The following is a 15619-nucleotide window of genomic DNA, read 5'->3' on the forward strand; positions in this document are numbered from 1 at the left end:
AACATTTCACAGCTTTTTCTCATATGATTAGTATGAGTATTTTTAAACTGTGGTAGTACTAATTTTACTTTGTGCTGCAAGAAGTACTCAGTTCTTTGACTTTGTATTAAAGTACCCATACAATAATGCAACAATACTGCATTTGAAGTAAAAGACTTGCTTTCAAACCTCAAATATTGCATCAAATATTGATATATTACCCTATCCGACATCAGTAGATTGTTAATTTCTGATGCATCAGTGTATGCGCAGCATTTTACTGTTGTAACTTCTTGAGATGGCGTTAGTTTACATCTTTGCATTAATTTATAATAATTCCACACTAAATTCCTGTGTTTTAAATGTTAATGTGTGTGTTTTTAATTATTATATTTGTTTAATTAAAAAACAGATCCCACATATTTTTGTTAGAAGAAGAAGATATACTTAATTAATCCCACGAACGGGGAAATTCTTTTTGCACTTCATTTATTTTACATGCATTTTAACCCAGATACACACACATGCAGTACAAGGTATAGACATGCAATTTTGGAGAGAGATGGTGGAGTGATGGGACCCCTGAGAAGCGCCCAGCGAGCAGTTGGGGGGGGGGATCAGTGCCTTGCTCAAGGGCACCTCAGGTGAACTGGCATCTACCAGTCCACCTTCCATATTTAGTCCATGCGGGACTTGAACCAGCCACCCTCCGGTTCCCAAGCCAAGTCCCAATGGACTGAGCTACTACCGCCCCCTATTATAAACTAAATATTCATAACCTGATCTGAAAGGTGAATACTTTAAGCATTACATTGTTAATGCTCAAACCTGTTGGCCTCAAACATTCTTCTGTGTTTGTATGTGCACATGAGTGGTCATAGTTTTGTCAAACAATGTAGCAATAGTTGATTGTGATGTTCAGGTTCACTCTTTCACTGAGCGTTGACATGCTCCTGTGGTTACAGAGCTGACACCTCTCACCGCAGATGCTCGGTTCGATTGAAGCCATGAGACACCACATATCTCAACAGGAAGCTGTGGCATCCTTTGCACACTTCACCTGCTTCCCATATAACACTGAGGCCTTTCTGTTGAACTCACACGACATTTTCTTGCCGCTTTTACTGAAGGGTGAAATACAATGCAGGTGGAGCTCATCTAAATTGCTGTCAGGGATTCTCACCTTGTAGCTTGTGATAAATGTCCATCACAGATGACTGTCTTTGACAGAGAAATCACACTTGACTTGTGAGCATTTCAGATTTTTCTCAAGCTTTTTTCTTTTTTACTACTTTACTTTATGGTTAATAAAACAGACAACTGGTAGATGAAGAAAAAGATTGATATCTCTTAGAAAGTGTAGTTGAAAAATCTGTTTTAATTAATTTAATTCAATTTATGTTCTTTTGCATTGTGTTTTTGTACATTTACAGTGCTGCTATGCCTTATAAATAGCACTTTGAGTTGCTTCTGCTTCTGTTGCTATAAAAACATATCACTTTATAGAGTTATATAAGTGATAAATAACATATAGAAAAGATGTTCGTTTGTTTATATGGGATACCAAAAGTTCCTAAAGCACCATCTAGTGGCGAAAAGAAGCAACGCAGGATAGTAGATTTATTTTCCCCCCTGAAATTCAAAAAGTTTTACAAACATATCAACTATACTTTGAGCTTTTTGAAAGCAGCACTCATGTCATATTATGGATTATTGCAGTTAAAATGCGCCATTAAATAGTAAAAAATAGGATTTTAAGGCCGATAACATGGCAGGAAAAGCCACTGGAGATACTTCAGTGACACGCTGAAATACTGGGAAAGTGGAGACTCTTAACTTTTTGGCAGATAGGAATGTTATACTCATTGACATAGATGTCAACAGCTTCGGTAAGGTTCATTGTTAGTTTGATGAACGTTTTTTAACACGAACTGAAAATCTTTGAGTTATTATTATTAGTATTCATTAGTTTGGTTTCTATCCATTTCGACCGCGCTTTTAGGGTAACTCGACTTTACGAGGGGTACCTAAAAGCCACAGCAAAGGTCATAACCTTTAGGCGGGCCTTCGCTCTAAATCCTGATCTCCTGATTGGTTCATGCGAAAAAACAGTCAACGCACTTCCGGCGTGTCGGATGTGATGTAGCGAAGTGTTGGGACTTATCGGAAGTTACAGCCCTGTGACAGAGTGACACGGACGGCGTCAGTCACTCTTTAAAACACGCTAAACTTCTCACTCTTTGCTCCGTTTTCACAAAATGGCGTATCCAGGATACGGCGGGGTGAGTAGAACACGCGCGACGCGCGAGCTACAGCGGTTAGCGGAGCGGCTAGCCTCGAGCGCTTGTCTGTTTCCGATTATCTGTCGCGAGACGAGGTGTTCCAACACACACACACACACACACACACACACACACACACACACACACACATATATAAATACATACATACATACATACATACATACATACATACATACACACACACACACACACACACACATACAAACTGTGTAAATTTTGATTTATAATCATATATAGATAGATTATTACTATCTTATATCATATCTATAGTGGTGTGTGTTGTTGTATGTTGTATGTAGTATGTATGTATGTGTGTGTATATATATATATATATTTATATATATATATATATATATATATATATGAAGCCATATTTGCACACTCAGCTTATTAGTACTTGACATAACATTGACACAAGTGTGTCTTCCGGGAGGAACATACTTCAACAGTGATGAACAGCAGCTGTGACAAGCTTAAAACATGTACAACATATCTTAAAGTGTAATAATCTCCATGCAAGTCATAAACATACAGTTACATGTGTTTGGGTGAGACACACCCATTCCCATTGTCACACAGTCATTTACATTCCTCACATGCTGAAGGTAAGACGGTCAATGTTCAGAGACGTGTTAGGAAAAAGTGAGACTTTAATAAAGCTATATATTTATATAAAGTATAACTTTTAGCTGTGTTTCGGTGTAATCTTTAAAGCTGCAGTGTGTAGGGAATATAATCATCATATGATATATCTTTTTACATCTACAGTGGGAGCGGGTCCTCTTACACCGAGGCCGCCATGTTGAATGTTTCTACAGTAGCCCAGAACGGACAAACTAAGGCCCTGTTTACACGTACACGGGTATTTTTAAAAACGGAGACATTTCCCTTTGTTTGTACCTATCTTTTACACGCAAACGGTGAATTCGCCTCTGAAAACGAATCTTTCTAAAAACTCCGGCTAGAGTGGGGATTCTGGAAAACTCCGGTTTTGCGTTTGCATGTATTTGCATTTGCATACACAGCTGATGCGTCATGTCGATGACCAGAGACGAATGAGGGCTCGGAGGTCAGCAATTTTGCCACTGGTTGTCCCGGAGGAGTGGCGTGAAAATTTTAGGATGTCGCGGTCATCACTGTTAGTACTCTCCGACTTGCTGCGTCCTTACATCGAGGGCGAGATGACTGTCATGCGGTCTCCTGTCGGTGTCATAAAAAAAGTTGCCTGCACATTGTATTATCTGTAGTTATGATGGCGCTTGATGGCGTTTTTATGCGGGTTGATGTAAACGAAAACTTTTTTGAAAACGATGCTATGTGCACGATGTTATTTTGGAAAACGGAGGGAAGGAAATATTCGTTTCTCAACATACCCGGCTATGTGTAAACGTAGCTTAAGCAGTGACTCTAGACAGGGTCCTTTTTAAAGTGTTGTTTCTCCTTTACACTAAGAAGTTGAGGGAGATGTGAGGAGATTCTACACACTGGACCTTTAAGTTGTGACTGCAGTGATTCCTCAGTGTTTTTAAAGTAAGGACTACAATCCCATAATGCCCTCCTTCAAACACCGAATCATAATATCGCAGGACTCCAAAGGTGAAAGCCTCTGAATGAAAGACTGACATGCTGTAACATGTTGAAACACACAGGACAGTTCAGTTATTGAATACTAAACATTTCCATATAAAGTCCTAACCTCTGCCATAATTTTGGAGCTCAGAACGAGTCTGAACACGTAAAGGATAATTTACATTTGAACACACTTACTGTACCAAACTGAATCTAACCCCGAGCTGCTTTGTTTCTCTTCCCTGCCTCAGTATGGGGGTCCGATGCCAGGCATGCCAGCTCAGGGGATGCCGCCCCAAGGAATGCCAGGAGGTCCTATGGGTGGGCCAATGGGTGGGCCCATGGGAGGCCCCATGCCAGGCCACATGGGTGGTCCGATGGGAGGCGCGCCACCCCAGGGAGGATATGCCCCCTACGGAGGAGGATATCCAGGCACGTTCGGTGCCGCGCCCCCAGCTGCCAATGATCCAATGTGGGGTTACTTCACGGCCATAGCAGGGCAGGTACGTGTGGATGAATGTCAGATTCAAATTCCTCTTGAATTGTCAGAAGAGCACGTGATTTTTTTTACATCTGGCTTCACGGCTGAGAGATCTGGGATCTGTCTCAACCTGAGTTCACTTGTGACTCATCCGACTAAATGTCAGCGCAAATGATTTTAGAGTGAAAGATGTGAAGAAAACAGTGGAAAGATTTAGTGTTTTGCAATCTGTGGAAGATTATAAATACATAAATAAAAACTCAACAAAGTAAGACATGATGCACATTAATTAGTAGCAGAGACAACACGAGCTGCATCCTATAGTCTGACATTGAGCCCTGCTGTCAAACCTCGCCGACATCTGTTAGCCTCGGCTTAAACAGTGTTTACCGTAAGCTCACTGAGGCTAATGAGCTGTCATCACTTCCCTGTGAGTGTTTGAGCAGCTTCCCGCAGCACATTTTGACTTTTCTTTCACTTTCTTTGACTGAAAATGTTTCCTGACTTCAGAGTTGCTTGAAACTCCTTTTTTTTTTTTTCTCCTTTCACTCAGCACAGTTTACGCAGCGGCAGATTTTTTTCCTCCTTCTCTGCTTTCATCGCTTCACACTTGACCAGCAGACCGGCCTCCTCCAAAATGTTGTTGTCTTATTCCGCCGAGAGTCACACATGACTGAATATCACTTCCTGTTCTGTGCAGGATGGCGAGATCGATGCCGAGGAGCTGCAGAGGTGTCTGACCCAGGCTGGTTTCACTGGCAGCTACTCTCGTAAGTTCACCGCTCTGCCCTCCACAAAGAGGACGACTGACTGAATCGTTCCTCTCGTGTACGTTAGTTTACAGAGCTCACTCTAAGCTCTTTAAGTTGTTAACATCAACTGATGCTGCTGCTGCTGCTTTCTCGGGTGTGTCGCATCACACTCGAGCTCTGTTTGCAACACGAGATGGTTTCCTCTCCATTATGTTTGAACTCCCACATTCATCCGCGATTTATGGGAAGCAGTCAGATGGGGATTCCCTCGAGGGGGAAGTGAGCGATGACCTGTTAAACCAGTACTGTGTGAATGTGATATTAAATATTCATTAATATACAAGAGGTTCAGATGAAGGGAAAGTCTTGTGTCACAGATTTCATCCAGAGTAGAAACACCGTCTGCATGTTGATGCTGTGATATTGAGCTCATTCATTAATTAACTGTGAGGAGTAATTCCACACGTGACGCCGGTTTCTTTCTATTTATTTATTCATTCATTGCACTAATGTACATCTAACGAAGTGTTAAAATGAAGCTGAGTGAGAAAGGAAATGTTCTTTTGGGTCAATAATAATAATAATAATAATAATAATAATAATAACAACTCATGCACCATCAAAAAAATCTGATTTTAAGTGGCATCTTGCGATATGCGCACTGTCTGCAGCAGTCAGTTAATTCTGAGCAGGTCTTAGTGATTAAACGTGTCTTATTTTGAAGGTTTTTACTCCGTCAGCCTGTCAGGAGAAACTTTTAGTCTTATGATGTTTTGTTAACGTGCCCCAGGATATGAACTTCACTACTTGTTCATGTTTTTCACCTTCACAGCGTTCAGCCTGGACACGTGCAGGATCATGATCGCGATGCTCGACGTATCCTTTTGTGTACGACGAGGGCGAAGTTGGAAATAACTCCTCGACGTCACTCATTGTTGAAATATGTTTACAGTAGGTGCAGCCGTGAAACCAGGTTAACCAGCCGCTCGCAGTCATTATTCATGCAGTTATTAAAGCTTAACCAGGCCCTCAACAGAGAGACTTCACAGGTAAGATGGGCTTCAGCGAGTTCAAGGATCTGTTCACGGCTCTGAACGGCTGGAAGCAGAACTTCATGATGTACGACCAGGACAGGAGCGGGACCGTGGAACCTCACGAGATGACGCAGGCCATCAACGCCATGGGTGAGAGTTTGATGGATGTTTAATATGATGTTAATGTTAATCAGACGCTTCATTAGACTCTGATTGGTGTGATCTGTCTCTGACTCCTCATCCTCTGAGAGGACATCTCACTCAGCACATCATCTACTGTACAACAGCTTCGTAATTACTCTGGATGTTTGAGGCTGATGTTAATATTTTAGCTCAAGAAATATGATAACAAGACCAGCCGATACGTTTCCTCACAGCCCGGCATTGCCTCCACCTGTCCACTAGGTGTCCCTGTCTCTTGAGATACTTTTTTACAGAAACATTTTGATAAAAGAATAGGAATGTGATCGGGATCAGGGCTGCAAAGGGGTGAAACATTTCCAGAAACCCTCCATGGGAAGTTAAGCTGGGGAATGCTGGAAATATTCCAAATCAGAAACTTGCCATGGGAATTAATGGGAGTTAACTGGAAATTGGGGGTCATTTAAACAAACTGTGTCGTATCAAAACATAAATATAAACATTTTATTTTGTCATAAGCAGACATGCAAAATAATACAAGTTAAAAAAATAACATTTCAACAATTTATTTAGATTTGTAATTAAACCTTTTGAGTTTGAATTATTTTATTGAACAATGAATTCTTTGACAAGTTCCCTTGTAAGGGCCAACCTTCACGGCTTATTCCCATAAATTCCCACAGATATATTTATTTTTTCCATATAATTAGAAGTGTGCTGTTAGTTGATGTCCGTCCAGTCTGATAGCTGAGCTCGACACGATGTCAGTTTGTGCAGAAATACTGCTTAAAATGACAAAACCTTTGCCTTTGTCATTAAATTGGACCCATCCCAGTGTTACCAAATCCAAATGTAATCATCTTGTAGTACTGCTGTTGTAATATTGTTCCTTCCCTTCAGTCTTGTGTATTTTTAGAGCTTTACCGTCATGTGAAGTTGCTCTTTTGACCCACTTCGACAGGAAACAGTGTCTGTCTCAAACATTTTGTTTCCTCTCCTCTCTCTGTATCAGGCTACCGCGTCAGTCCTCAGGCTCTGAACGCCATCATCAAGCGTTACAACAAAGGAGGAAGGATCTTCTTTGACGACTACGTGGCCTGCTGTGTCAAACTGCGAGCTCTCACAGGTAACCCAAACGCAGATCCAGGATCCGCTCTAGATCAAAAAAAAAAAAAAAAAGACCTGACACGTTCAGCGAGCAGCCACTCGTGTGCAGAGTCGTGCTCTTAATGTTGGCTGACAGAGAAATTGCTTCGGGTTTCATCCCGCCTGTAATCCCCGTTGTTATCTCTGAAGAGCCGTGACATTCTGCTCGGCTCCGCGCACAAATCTGTGTCACGAGGTGTCGTGAAATGAGCTTTATTGAAATCGTGACCCTTCACTGCTGTGAGCGTTTACTCTTCCTGTTACAGACAACTTCAGGCGGAGAGATACCATGCAGCAGGGATCTGTCAACTTCCAGTATGATGACGTAAGTCCCAGTTTATGTAGCCTCAGTGATTTCCTAAGGAGGTACAGTTGCAATCAGAATTATTCAACCCCCTATTGCAAATTAGGTTTATTGGTAAAACGGGTTGAATCATTTTGATTGCAGCTGTATGTCAGGCTTGAACGTGCCGTGTGTTTCAGCACACACAAAGCGTGTGAAACAACTTGTAGCTTCCTGTGGGTTGATGTGAAAAACGACTCTGTGGTTGACGCTCTCCCTCTCCGTCTCCCCCAGTTCATCCTCTGCACAATGGCCATCTAAGTGCTGCCGCGCGTGCGCGTCCCGCACCACGAGGTCAAGCCGGTTAACAAACCAATCAGTTGTGGATTCTGGACCGCTGCCTCACAAAAATGCAAAAAGGGAGGCCAGTATATTAGACTGAGTTGCCATGAGCCGCAACAGGAAAAGTACTCATCGCTTGTAACGCTTGCCATAATGCTTTAGTCTTGTATGTCACACGGGGACGTGCTGAACGTGTATCACAGTATATATCCACGTTAGAGGAGAATATAATAGATTTCAGTGTCTGTTAAGCTCTTATGTGTAGGAGTCTGACTTTCAAAATAAAAGTCAGACAGCGTATTGAATCATTTGAATGTTGTGAACACATGGAGGCTTTAAGGAAGGGAGCTTTGATAGTTCGAATGGAACCGAACATGAACTGATACTAATAGGATCATCTGACCTGTGAGACACCTATTGTGCCATTATAATCTCTGAATGTATGGTCTAATATATTACAATCATTTATATAGATATAACTTAGTAATGGGAGCATCATGATGGATGGATAAGTGTCAGCATATAAAGATAACATGTTGATTTGACCTGTACACTGAACTTTTGTTAGAGCTAGTATATTTTTTTTTCTCACATACGCTATTTGTTTTCAGATCTTTGGTGCACTTCTGTTTTTATAACCGTAGATTCTAGCTGCATATTCGCTCGATGTTTAACTTGATAACAAGCCAAAGTGACTGTGAGCTCTTCTAAATCCACACGGATGTTAAAGTATTGTCATATATGTTCATATGTTCCAGTTCAAACACAGCCGGGTTTTTGTTTTTTTCCCCCACACATGTAACTTTTCCAATGTCGTGAAAATCATATTTTGTTACTCACAATAAACACTTTTTAATCAGTATGCATTCTGTTTATTCATTTATACAATTGCGCATTTTTCCCCCAGACTATTTACACAATATATTTCATTTCTTTAAATATAAGTTAAGAACGGAAACATTCAAATTAGCTGTTAAGTGTTGCATTGTATAAAATACAGTGGCAAACATTTAAAAAATGCATAAAAACAATTGTGAACAGCACTAGATTTAAAAAGTGACATTTATATCCAGTACAGCAAGTTTTTTTTTTTTAATGTTTTTTTTTTTTCTAATCTCTGTGCAAAAGTTTGCAAATCCCATGAACGTTCAGCAGACGACCCTTCAGGCGTTTGGACATGTCGAGTTAAAAGGCTTTAGCAACTTTTGTTCTACATCTGTGCTCGAGAAAGAATCAAAGAAACAACACCCCGCGTTCTGCTGGAAACATCTGGAAAGTAAAGTCCGTCAGCCGATGCATCCCCTTCTCAGCTCTTCTTGAAGATGTCGTCACTTCTCTCTCGCTTACAAATCTTTCCACCGGGTGAGTCGGAACAGAATGAATCTCTTTAGGTTTTGAGCGAGTTCAGAGGGAAACGTCGACGTAGAACTGATATGAAAATCGATGTGCAATATCAAAGACAAACCAACGACAGCGGACAGTAAATGCAGCACGGAGCTTTAAGTGTTGCCTGTCACTGACATCTTGCTTGCTACATTGAGAGGCTATGCATTGCATTCATCATCATCCCATCAGCAGTCCACACCATTCTAAAAACTACCATCAGGGGTTTGAAAAACAAAGTACATAGAAAAATAATGGCAAATTAAAGATTTTGGTTTTAGAAAAATAGGTCTAGTCGTTCGTTCTAAATCTCTCTGGGTGAGTTATGTGCTGGAGCTTTAAATCAATACGTCACACACGGTTGATTGAGACCTTTTTTATAATTTAGTCGAGTGCAGTCTCCATGCAATACATGAGCTCGTGTGGGTGTTTGTGTCGTGAGGAATCTAAAATGACTAATTCATTTTTTATTTCTTTTGTCATGCAGTTCAGCCTAAAAACGTTTCAGTACATTTACATCTGTGGCGGTGGAGGAGAAGCGTTTCTGTTGCATCGGATCGATGTGGTTTGTAAAGGCTAGAGCAGGCTTATAAAGCTAAGGCTATCCAAGGCTGAGCTCTGTCCTCGGCCCAAATTTTTTTTTAATTTTTTTTTTTTAGATTTTGTTTTTTCTGATGATGCTTTGTGAGTGATCTTTTTTTATTTTATTTACGTAATCGTACTTTAAGAAGATAATGGAAGACCTAAAGCATGCAACCAAAAACTATCGTGTGTGATAGTCAGAGTTCCCTCCAGCTGTAAAGATGATTCAGGATGTTGCTTCCTGTCTGACAGTCTTACAGTTGCAGTCAAAAGTTTACATATACTCATATAGGGCGGCATGTAAAGGCAGTTTGGGGTTTTTAATAATTCCTTCAACTTTTTTTAAATGGACTTCCACAAGGTTTATCATTGGCGCCATAGAAAATGTCAAGAGCACCAGTGCAAACAATTACAAGCACTGGGCTCAGCAGGGTCTGGAAGAAAACCTCAAACCTTCACCCTCTGCTGAGAGACTACTGGTCTGCATGGTTGGATGTCACCAAAAAACATGTCGGCCATGCTGGAACAATCGCTGTCCTCAGTCGAGCGAGTGAGAGGCCTGTGTTTCCAAATCATGAAACTTACATGGACTGTTTGTTTAGCCTTCTGCAGGAGAGGTTTGTGGTCGGAGGAAACAAATATGGAGTTATTTGACCGCCATGACAAGTATGTGCTGAGAATAATAGAGTAGGATTACCTCAGAGGTAGGGAACCTAAACACATGAGATAGTTTGGTATAGCTAAATCAAGCTGAGGAAGTCTTGCCACTGAAAATAAAAAATGTAGACTACCCCGAAACTCTAAGCAGCAAAACAACAAATTAGGTTAAACTCTGCTGAGTCGGCCCAGAAGAGTGATTCAAGTGACAAGGGCCACAAAAAAAAAGAACTACATCTCCCAGTATTTCTGTCACCGAACAGAAGAAATCATTAAAATCCTCTCACTGCCTCGTCATGGAAACTCCTCTACATATTGACTGTGACTGCAAATACCCCACGGCCATGCTTGTGTAATATTGATATGATGCAGGTGGTTATATGGTATCTATGTTTTCAAATCTACTAAATCCACGAGTTGAAGCATTAATCGTGTTGTCTTGAACATTTACAGTTTTTCCGCTGAAACGCCCTGCGTGAAGGTTGAGCTGTTAAATCCACGTACGTCTTAAACGACTTCACAACATAAAATGCTGTTGTGTTTTTTTTTTTTTTTTCCCCTTTGCTCGGTTGTACAAAATTATCTCCAGAGCGTAATAAACTCTAGAAATATACAAGAGTCTGTTCGTTTCATCATTATTGCTCTCAAAGACTGACAATAGTCTTGTTGTGCTATGGGATGTCCACGCTGCCTCACGCGTTATTGTTACATTGTGTTCTGGATTATGCGCTGAATAAGACGTGTTATCATCGACGTTGTGTACAGTAGGCACGCTAAATATACAGACAGACCTCCTTTGTCAGTTTATTGTCGTTATCGTTTTCGGAGCTGCTGATAAAAGATGAGCTTCAAAAGCTGCGGAGTGGAATATAGAAATGCCTCGGAGGGAGTTTTCAAGTAGCTTTTGTCCCCTGCGGAAGAGGGAAGAGTCATAGAAAATGAGACTTGAGAGAGCTACAGTAGTCTGTAAGCATGCCAAGGTCACACCTGATTGCCTGGTGAGTTGCAGGGTGTGAGGAACATGCACCAGAAAACCAAAAAAAAACCAAAAAAAAAAACCCATGAGAAACAAAAACATGCATATCTCTTTTAGAAAAAGCACATTAGGTGCCTCGTGTTGCTGGCAGTGTTCTATTTGAAGTATGTACACGGTAGATGATGACTTTACATGTTAATAATATAGTGTATAAATACCTCTGTATAAATGGACTTTATACATCGAAATCAGATAGGTGGAAGGGTGGGGGAGATTTTCCCAAAAGGAATGGAAGAAAGTCTACAGTTTGTTTTCCTTTGCATATTCAGTCTCTTTCTTAGACCCTGAGTCAAGCTTGAGAGAAGACCGTCCGTCATGTCACGGCGTGCAGAGGGAGGCCTACTTTCCTGGAAGCCCCGGGTCAGAAACTGGCCTGTGGAGTCCCAACATTCCTGAGCTGCTGGGGACATCAGGTAGGGAGGCTTGTCGGCCTGAGGGGAACCTCGGTGGCTGTTGGTGGTGTCGCTCTAGAGAGTCCGCGCTGTTTTGTGTGTGTCTCTGCTCTGTGTCCGTGTCGCTCTCCAGCAGTCCAGCAAACGTCCCGTCTGGAAGAGTCTCTGTGTGCAGGAGGACCGGGGAGGTTTCTTTGGATTTGTTCTGGGCCTTTTCTGGGCCAGGGCTCTGAAGGGAGACAGTGGGCGTCATGAACCATTTGGCAGAGAAACTACAGACAGATGCATCAAAGGAAACAGACTACACACCGTACCAATGTCTGTTTAAACTAAGCAAGCCGACTCTTGACACGCTCTAGAAACTGAGCACACTTTAAAGTATTTTATGATGGCTCAGTTCTCACAGGTTTCATACTAATACTGAGCCAATGCAACATGCTACTACAAACGTGTGTTTTTACCTCAGAGTGAGTCACAACAAGCAAAGTATTTTTAGGCTCAAAGTCCTCTTTTTCTCTGGACACTGTTTCCTTGCTGAGTGCTTATAAACTAGCCTGGCTGCATTTTTTGATAGAATAGAAAACAATTCGGAAAACTCAGCTGTTGCTGCTGTGTGAGAAGATCCTGACACTGTGTCCTGCATGAAGAACTACCTATTTTAATCTGAGCCAAAGTAATCATAAAATACTGTAAACTAAAATTTAAAAAGAACAGTGTGAACTCGACTCTCCTCCTCCTCCTCTGGCTCCGTGCTGAAGCAGAGGAAAGTGTACCTGTGGCAGAGGCGGAGCCTGAGCGAGGCTGAGATCTGTTTGGATGGCAGACACCGGTTGGACCCTGATGGCTGGCCTCTGGTACTCTGGGTTGGAGGTGACGGTGCTGTAGGCGGGGGGACCGATGGTGGTTTGCCTCTGGAGGAGCTGCAGGATGGCCTGGATGTCTGAGGTCATCTGGGACTCCAGTCTGATGGACAGAGGAAATAAAACATGGAATAAAAGTTTGTGGTTATGGACATATTAAGCATTTTTATGATGCTGTGGTGCTGTCAATGTCACACATCAGTGCAGTGTATTACATGTTGGCAGTGTTGTTGCTTGCACTCGTGTTTCTACTCTATTTGTCGTGTTTCTGCAGTGGCCTGATTTCACCGCGGGGATCAATAATTTCATCTCATCATCACATCGCTTCACTGTCAAGCTCTATAATTAATATGATGACAGCTATTATCTTTCGGCCTACTTTTCCCGGGAACAAAAAAAAAAAAAAAAAAAAAAAAAAAAAAAAAAAAAGAAGAAATGAACAGTGGGACAGATTTTACATGTCAGCGCTGAAAGACGTCAATGCCCACGAGGGAACAGTCTGAAAATGTATTTAATCTGTCGAAATATTGAATGTCATGTTTATATACAGCAGTGAGACGCAGGGTTATTATTTTGGGATGGTGGATGGGTGCTTAATACTAATACCAAACACTAGGGGGAGACTCAAACCTTACAACTGCGGGTGGATTATATGAAATACTGGATTATAGTGCTTCTTCACCAAGAAGATGGATGGAGGATTCTGACATGAGACGTACTCATATCCTTTAAGTAAAAATACTCAATTACAAGTAAAAGTTCTCCATTGAAATCTCAGGTGAAGAAATATCAGCACACAGTAAGTATTAAAAATGAAGTAGCGTATCTGCAGGAAGCTGAAGTTCATCTGAACTGCATGAAATGTGCAAAGTAAGTGGCAGCTGCAGTAAAAAGGTAATATTTATCACCTGGAATATACTTAGAACGTGTGTGGAAGAAAGAAAGAACAGATTAAATATATATTTAACTCACAATAGTTACTGTGATCCTCTTATGTAACTCCGTGAGTAATATTTATGAAATGGTGCCAGAGGTAAACTTATGAATGGAAGATAAACTTGAGATTTGTAGGACACTTCCTCTATGGCGGATACCAAAATACCGAACACCTGCACTGTGTGTCATCACCTAATGCAGCAAGTTACATCATGGCGTGGAGAGTCTGAGATTGTGAATCACCTCTTTTCTACTTTTATTTTTTTTTTTAGTCCATCAGCAAAAAAAAAACGAAAGGAGACACAGAGAGAGCAGGCGGAGGGGAATGCCTCTGTCGCTATGCCAGGTGTCTGTTCCTCCTCAGAGGACACCGAGTGCAAATAAACACTTTGTCTGCAGCCTGTTTGTGTAAAATGAGGGTTGGTGGTGCAGTGGCCAGGCCTCCAGCCTCAGGCACATACTTGTCCCCGTCCTCCATAACTGCACCGAAACTCTGCAACTTCACCATGACATCCAACATCCCGACCTCAGCGGATGACGTCAAGAGTCTTTGCAATGTGTCTGCATCTCGTGGTGGTGTGTGCTATAAATAGACGGCCGCTGACTGTCTGCCTCCCCCCCTCATCTGTATCGGTGCACCAGCCGTGAATCACGCGAAGCTGCTCACACAGTCCGCTCTCTGCATTAACGCGGCTGCAGCGGGTGTCTGGCCTTAAAATTTCTCTGTGCAAGTTTTTTTAGCCAATTACAGAAGGCAGAACGGTGAGGACGGCCGTGTGGAAATGAAGCTGAAGAAAATAAAAAGCCCTTAATGGAAAACTGAGCCAAGCAGGATCCCAAAGGTGTCTTTAGTTATCGAAAGGTCAGGAGCCTCGTCTCTGAAAGAACACACTTTGTACTTGAGACTAAAGCTCAGAGTTCAAAATTATAATATAGACTCATTTCTATTCATTTCATCAGGACTCCACTTCTAGAACATTGTCAGACTCACTGTGGACAGTTTAAAAGAAAAAGAAAAAAAGGATCTATATGTTCCTTATCCAAACCTGGCGCCTACATTACCCACAAAGCAACCTGACCCCTGACAGTTCCATCTTAGATTCATGTGTGTTATGCTTGTAGCCTCGAGTTTCGAGCCTCAGGGTAAATTTTTGTAACTCCTCACCACTTATTTTGATTCTTTTTCAAACTTGTAGTCCTCAGCACCAACTGACGATGACTCAAGTGACATCACTCGAGTCACTTTACACAGCTCCCTGAAAGCTTTTTGCACGTATGCTGTGAACATAGTCTAATGTGTAAAATCAGAGGGATGTGTGTGAACGGCACATTGAAATGTGACGTGATCCTCATAATATCCTCTGAAACAATGATATGATGAGATCTAAGAGAGAGCCAGAGCAGGATTACAGATCACATGTGAAAGTATCATCCTCTCATTGTAGTCTAAGTATCTGAGTGTGATCTCGAGCAGCTGCCAAAAAGGCCGCTTTAAATGAAGCCTTTTGGTTTCACGTGACAGACGTGCCACTTCCTCTGCACACCTGTTGAGGTGCTGCTGCAGCAGGTCCAGCCGTTGCTCCACCTCTCCGTAGGTGAGGTCCGTGTCGCTGTCGTCCTCCCCGCCCGGCGTCTCCTGACACTGGGCCGAGTCCTGCGCGACGTCGTCGGTACGCTGACGCACCCACTCCTCTGCGTGGAGCTCTGGAGGGAGAGAGATGTGTGCAAACAGATGTGAACACA

At 42.0% G+C, this 15619-nt stretch overlaps 2 protein-coding genes across 5 annotated transcripts in view; one reads left to right on the forward strand and one right to left on the reverse strand.

Moving 5' to 3' along the window:
* Window positions 1-2094: 2094 nt before the first annotated feature.
* On the forward strand, window positions 2095-8890 carry gca (grancalcin). The gene is made up of 8 exons (XM_010740240.3): window positions 2095-2261; window positions 4103-4354; window positions 5033-5102; window positions 5917-5960; window positions 6121-6268; window positions 7272-7385; window positions 7672-7730; window positions 7983-8890. The coding sequence occupies exons 1-8, from the start codon at window positions 2238-2240 to the stop codon at window positions 8007-8009; spliced, it is 738 nt and encodes a 245-aa protein (XP_010738542.1). The 5' UTR covers window positions 2095-2237; the 3' UTR covers window positions 8010-8890.
* LOC104926405 (potassium channel, voltage gated eag related subfamily H, member 7) overlaps window positions 8819-15619 on the reverse strand; it is a 59535-nt gene continuing 52734 nt past the window's right edge. For all 4 annotated transcript variants that reach the window (XM_019257473.2, XM_019257472.2, XM_019257471.2 and 1 more), the window contains 3 exons: window positions 15421-15580; window positions 12854-13043; window positions 8819-12309 (listed from right to left, as the gene is read on the reverse strand). In XM_019257473.2, coding sequence (XP_019113018.1) covers window positions 12028-12309; window positions 12854-13043; window positions 15421-15580 — 632 coding nt within the window. In that variant the 3' untranslated portion in view covers window positions 8819-12027. The remainder of the gene's footprint in view (window positions 12310-12853; window positions 13044-15420; window positions 15581-15619) is intronic.

The sequence above is a fragment of the Larimichthys crocea genome, chromosome XIX (genome assembly GCF_000972845.2).
Source record: "Larimichthys crocea isolate SSNF chromosome XIX, L_crocea_2.0, whole genome shotgun sequence".
NCBI classification, from domain to species: domain Eukaryota; kingdom Metazoa; phylum Chordata; class Actinopteri; family Sciaenidae; genus Larimichthys; species Larimichthys crocea.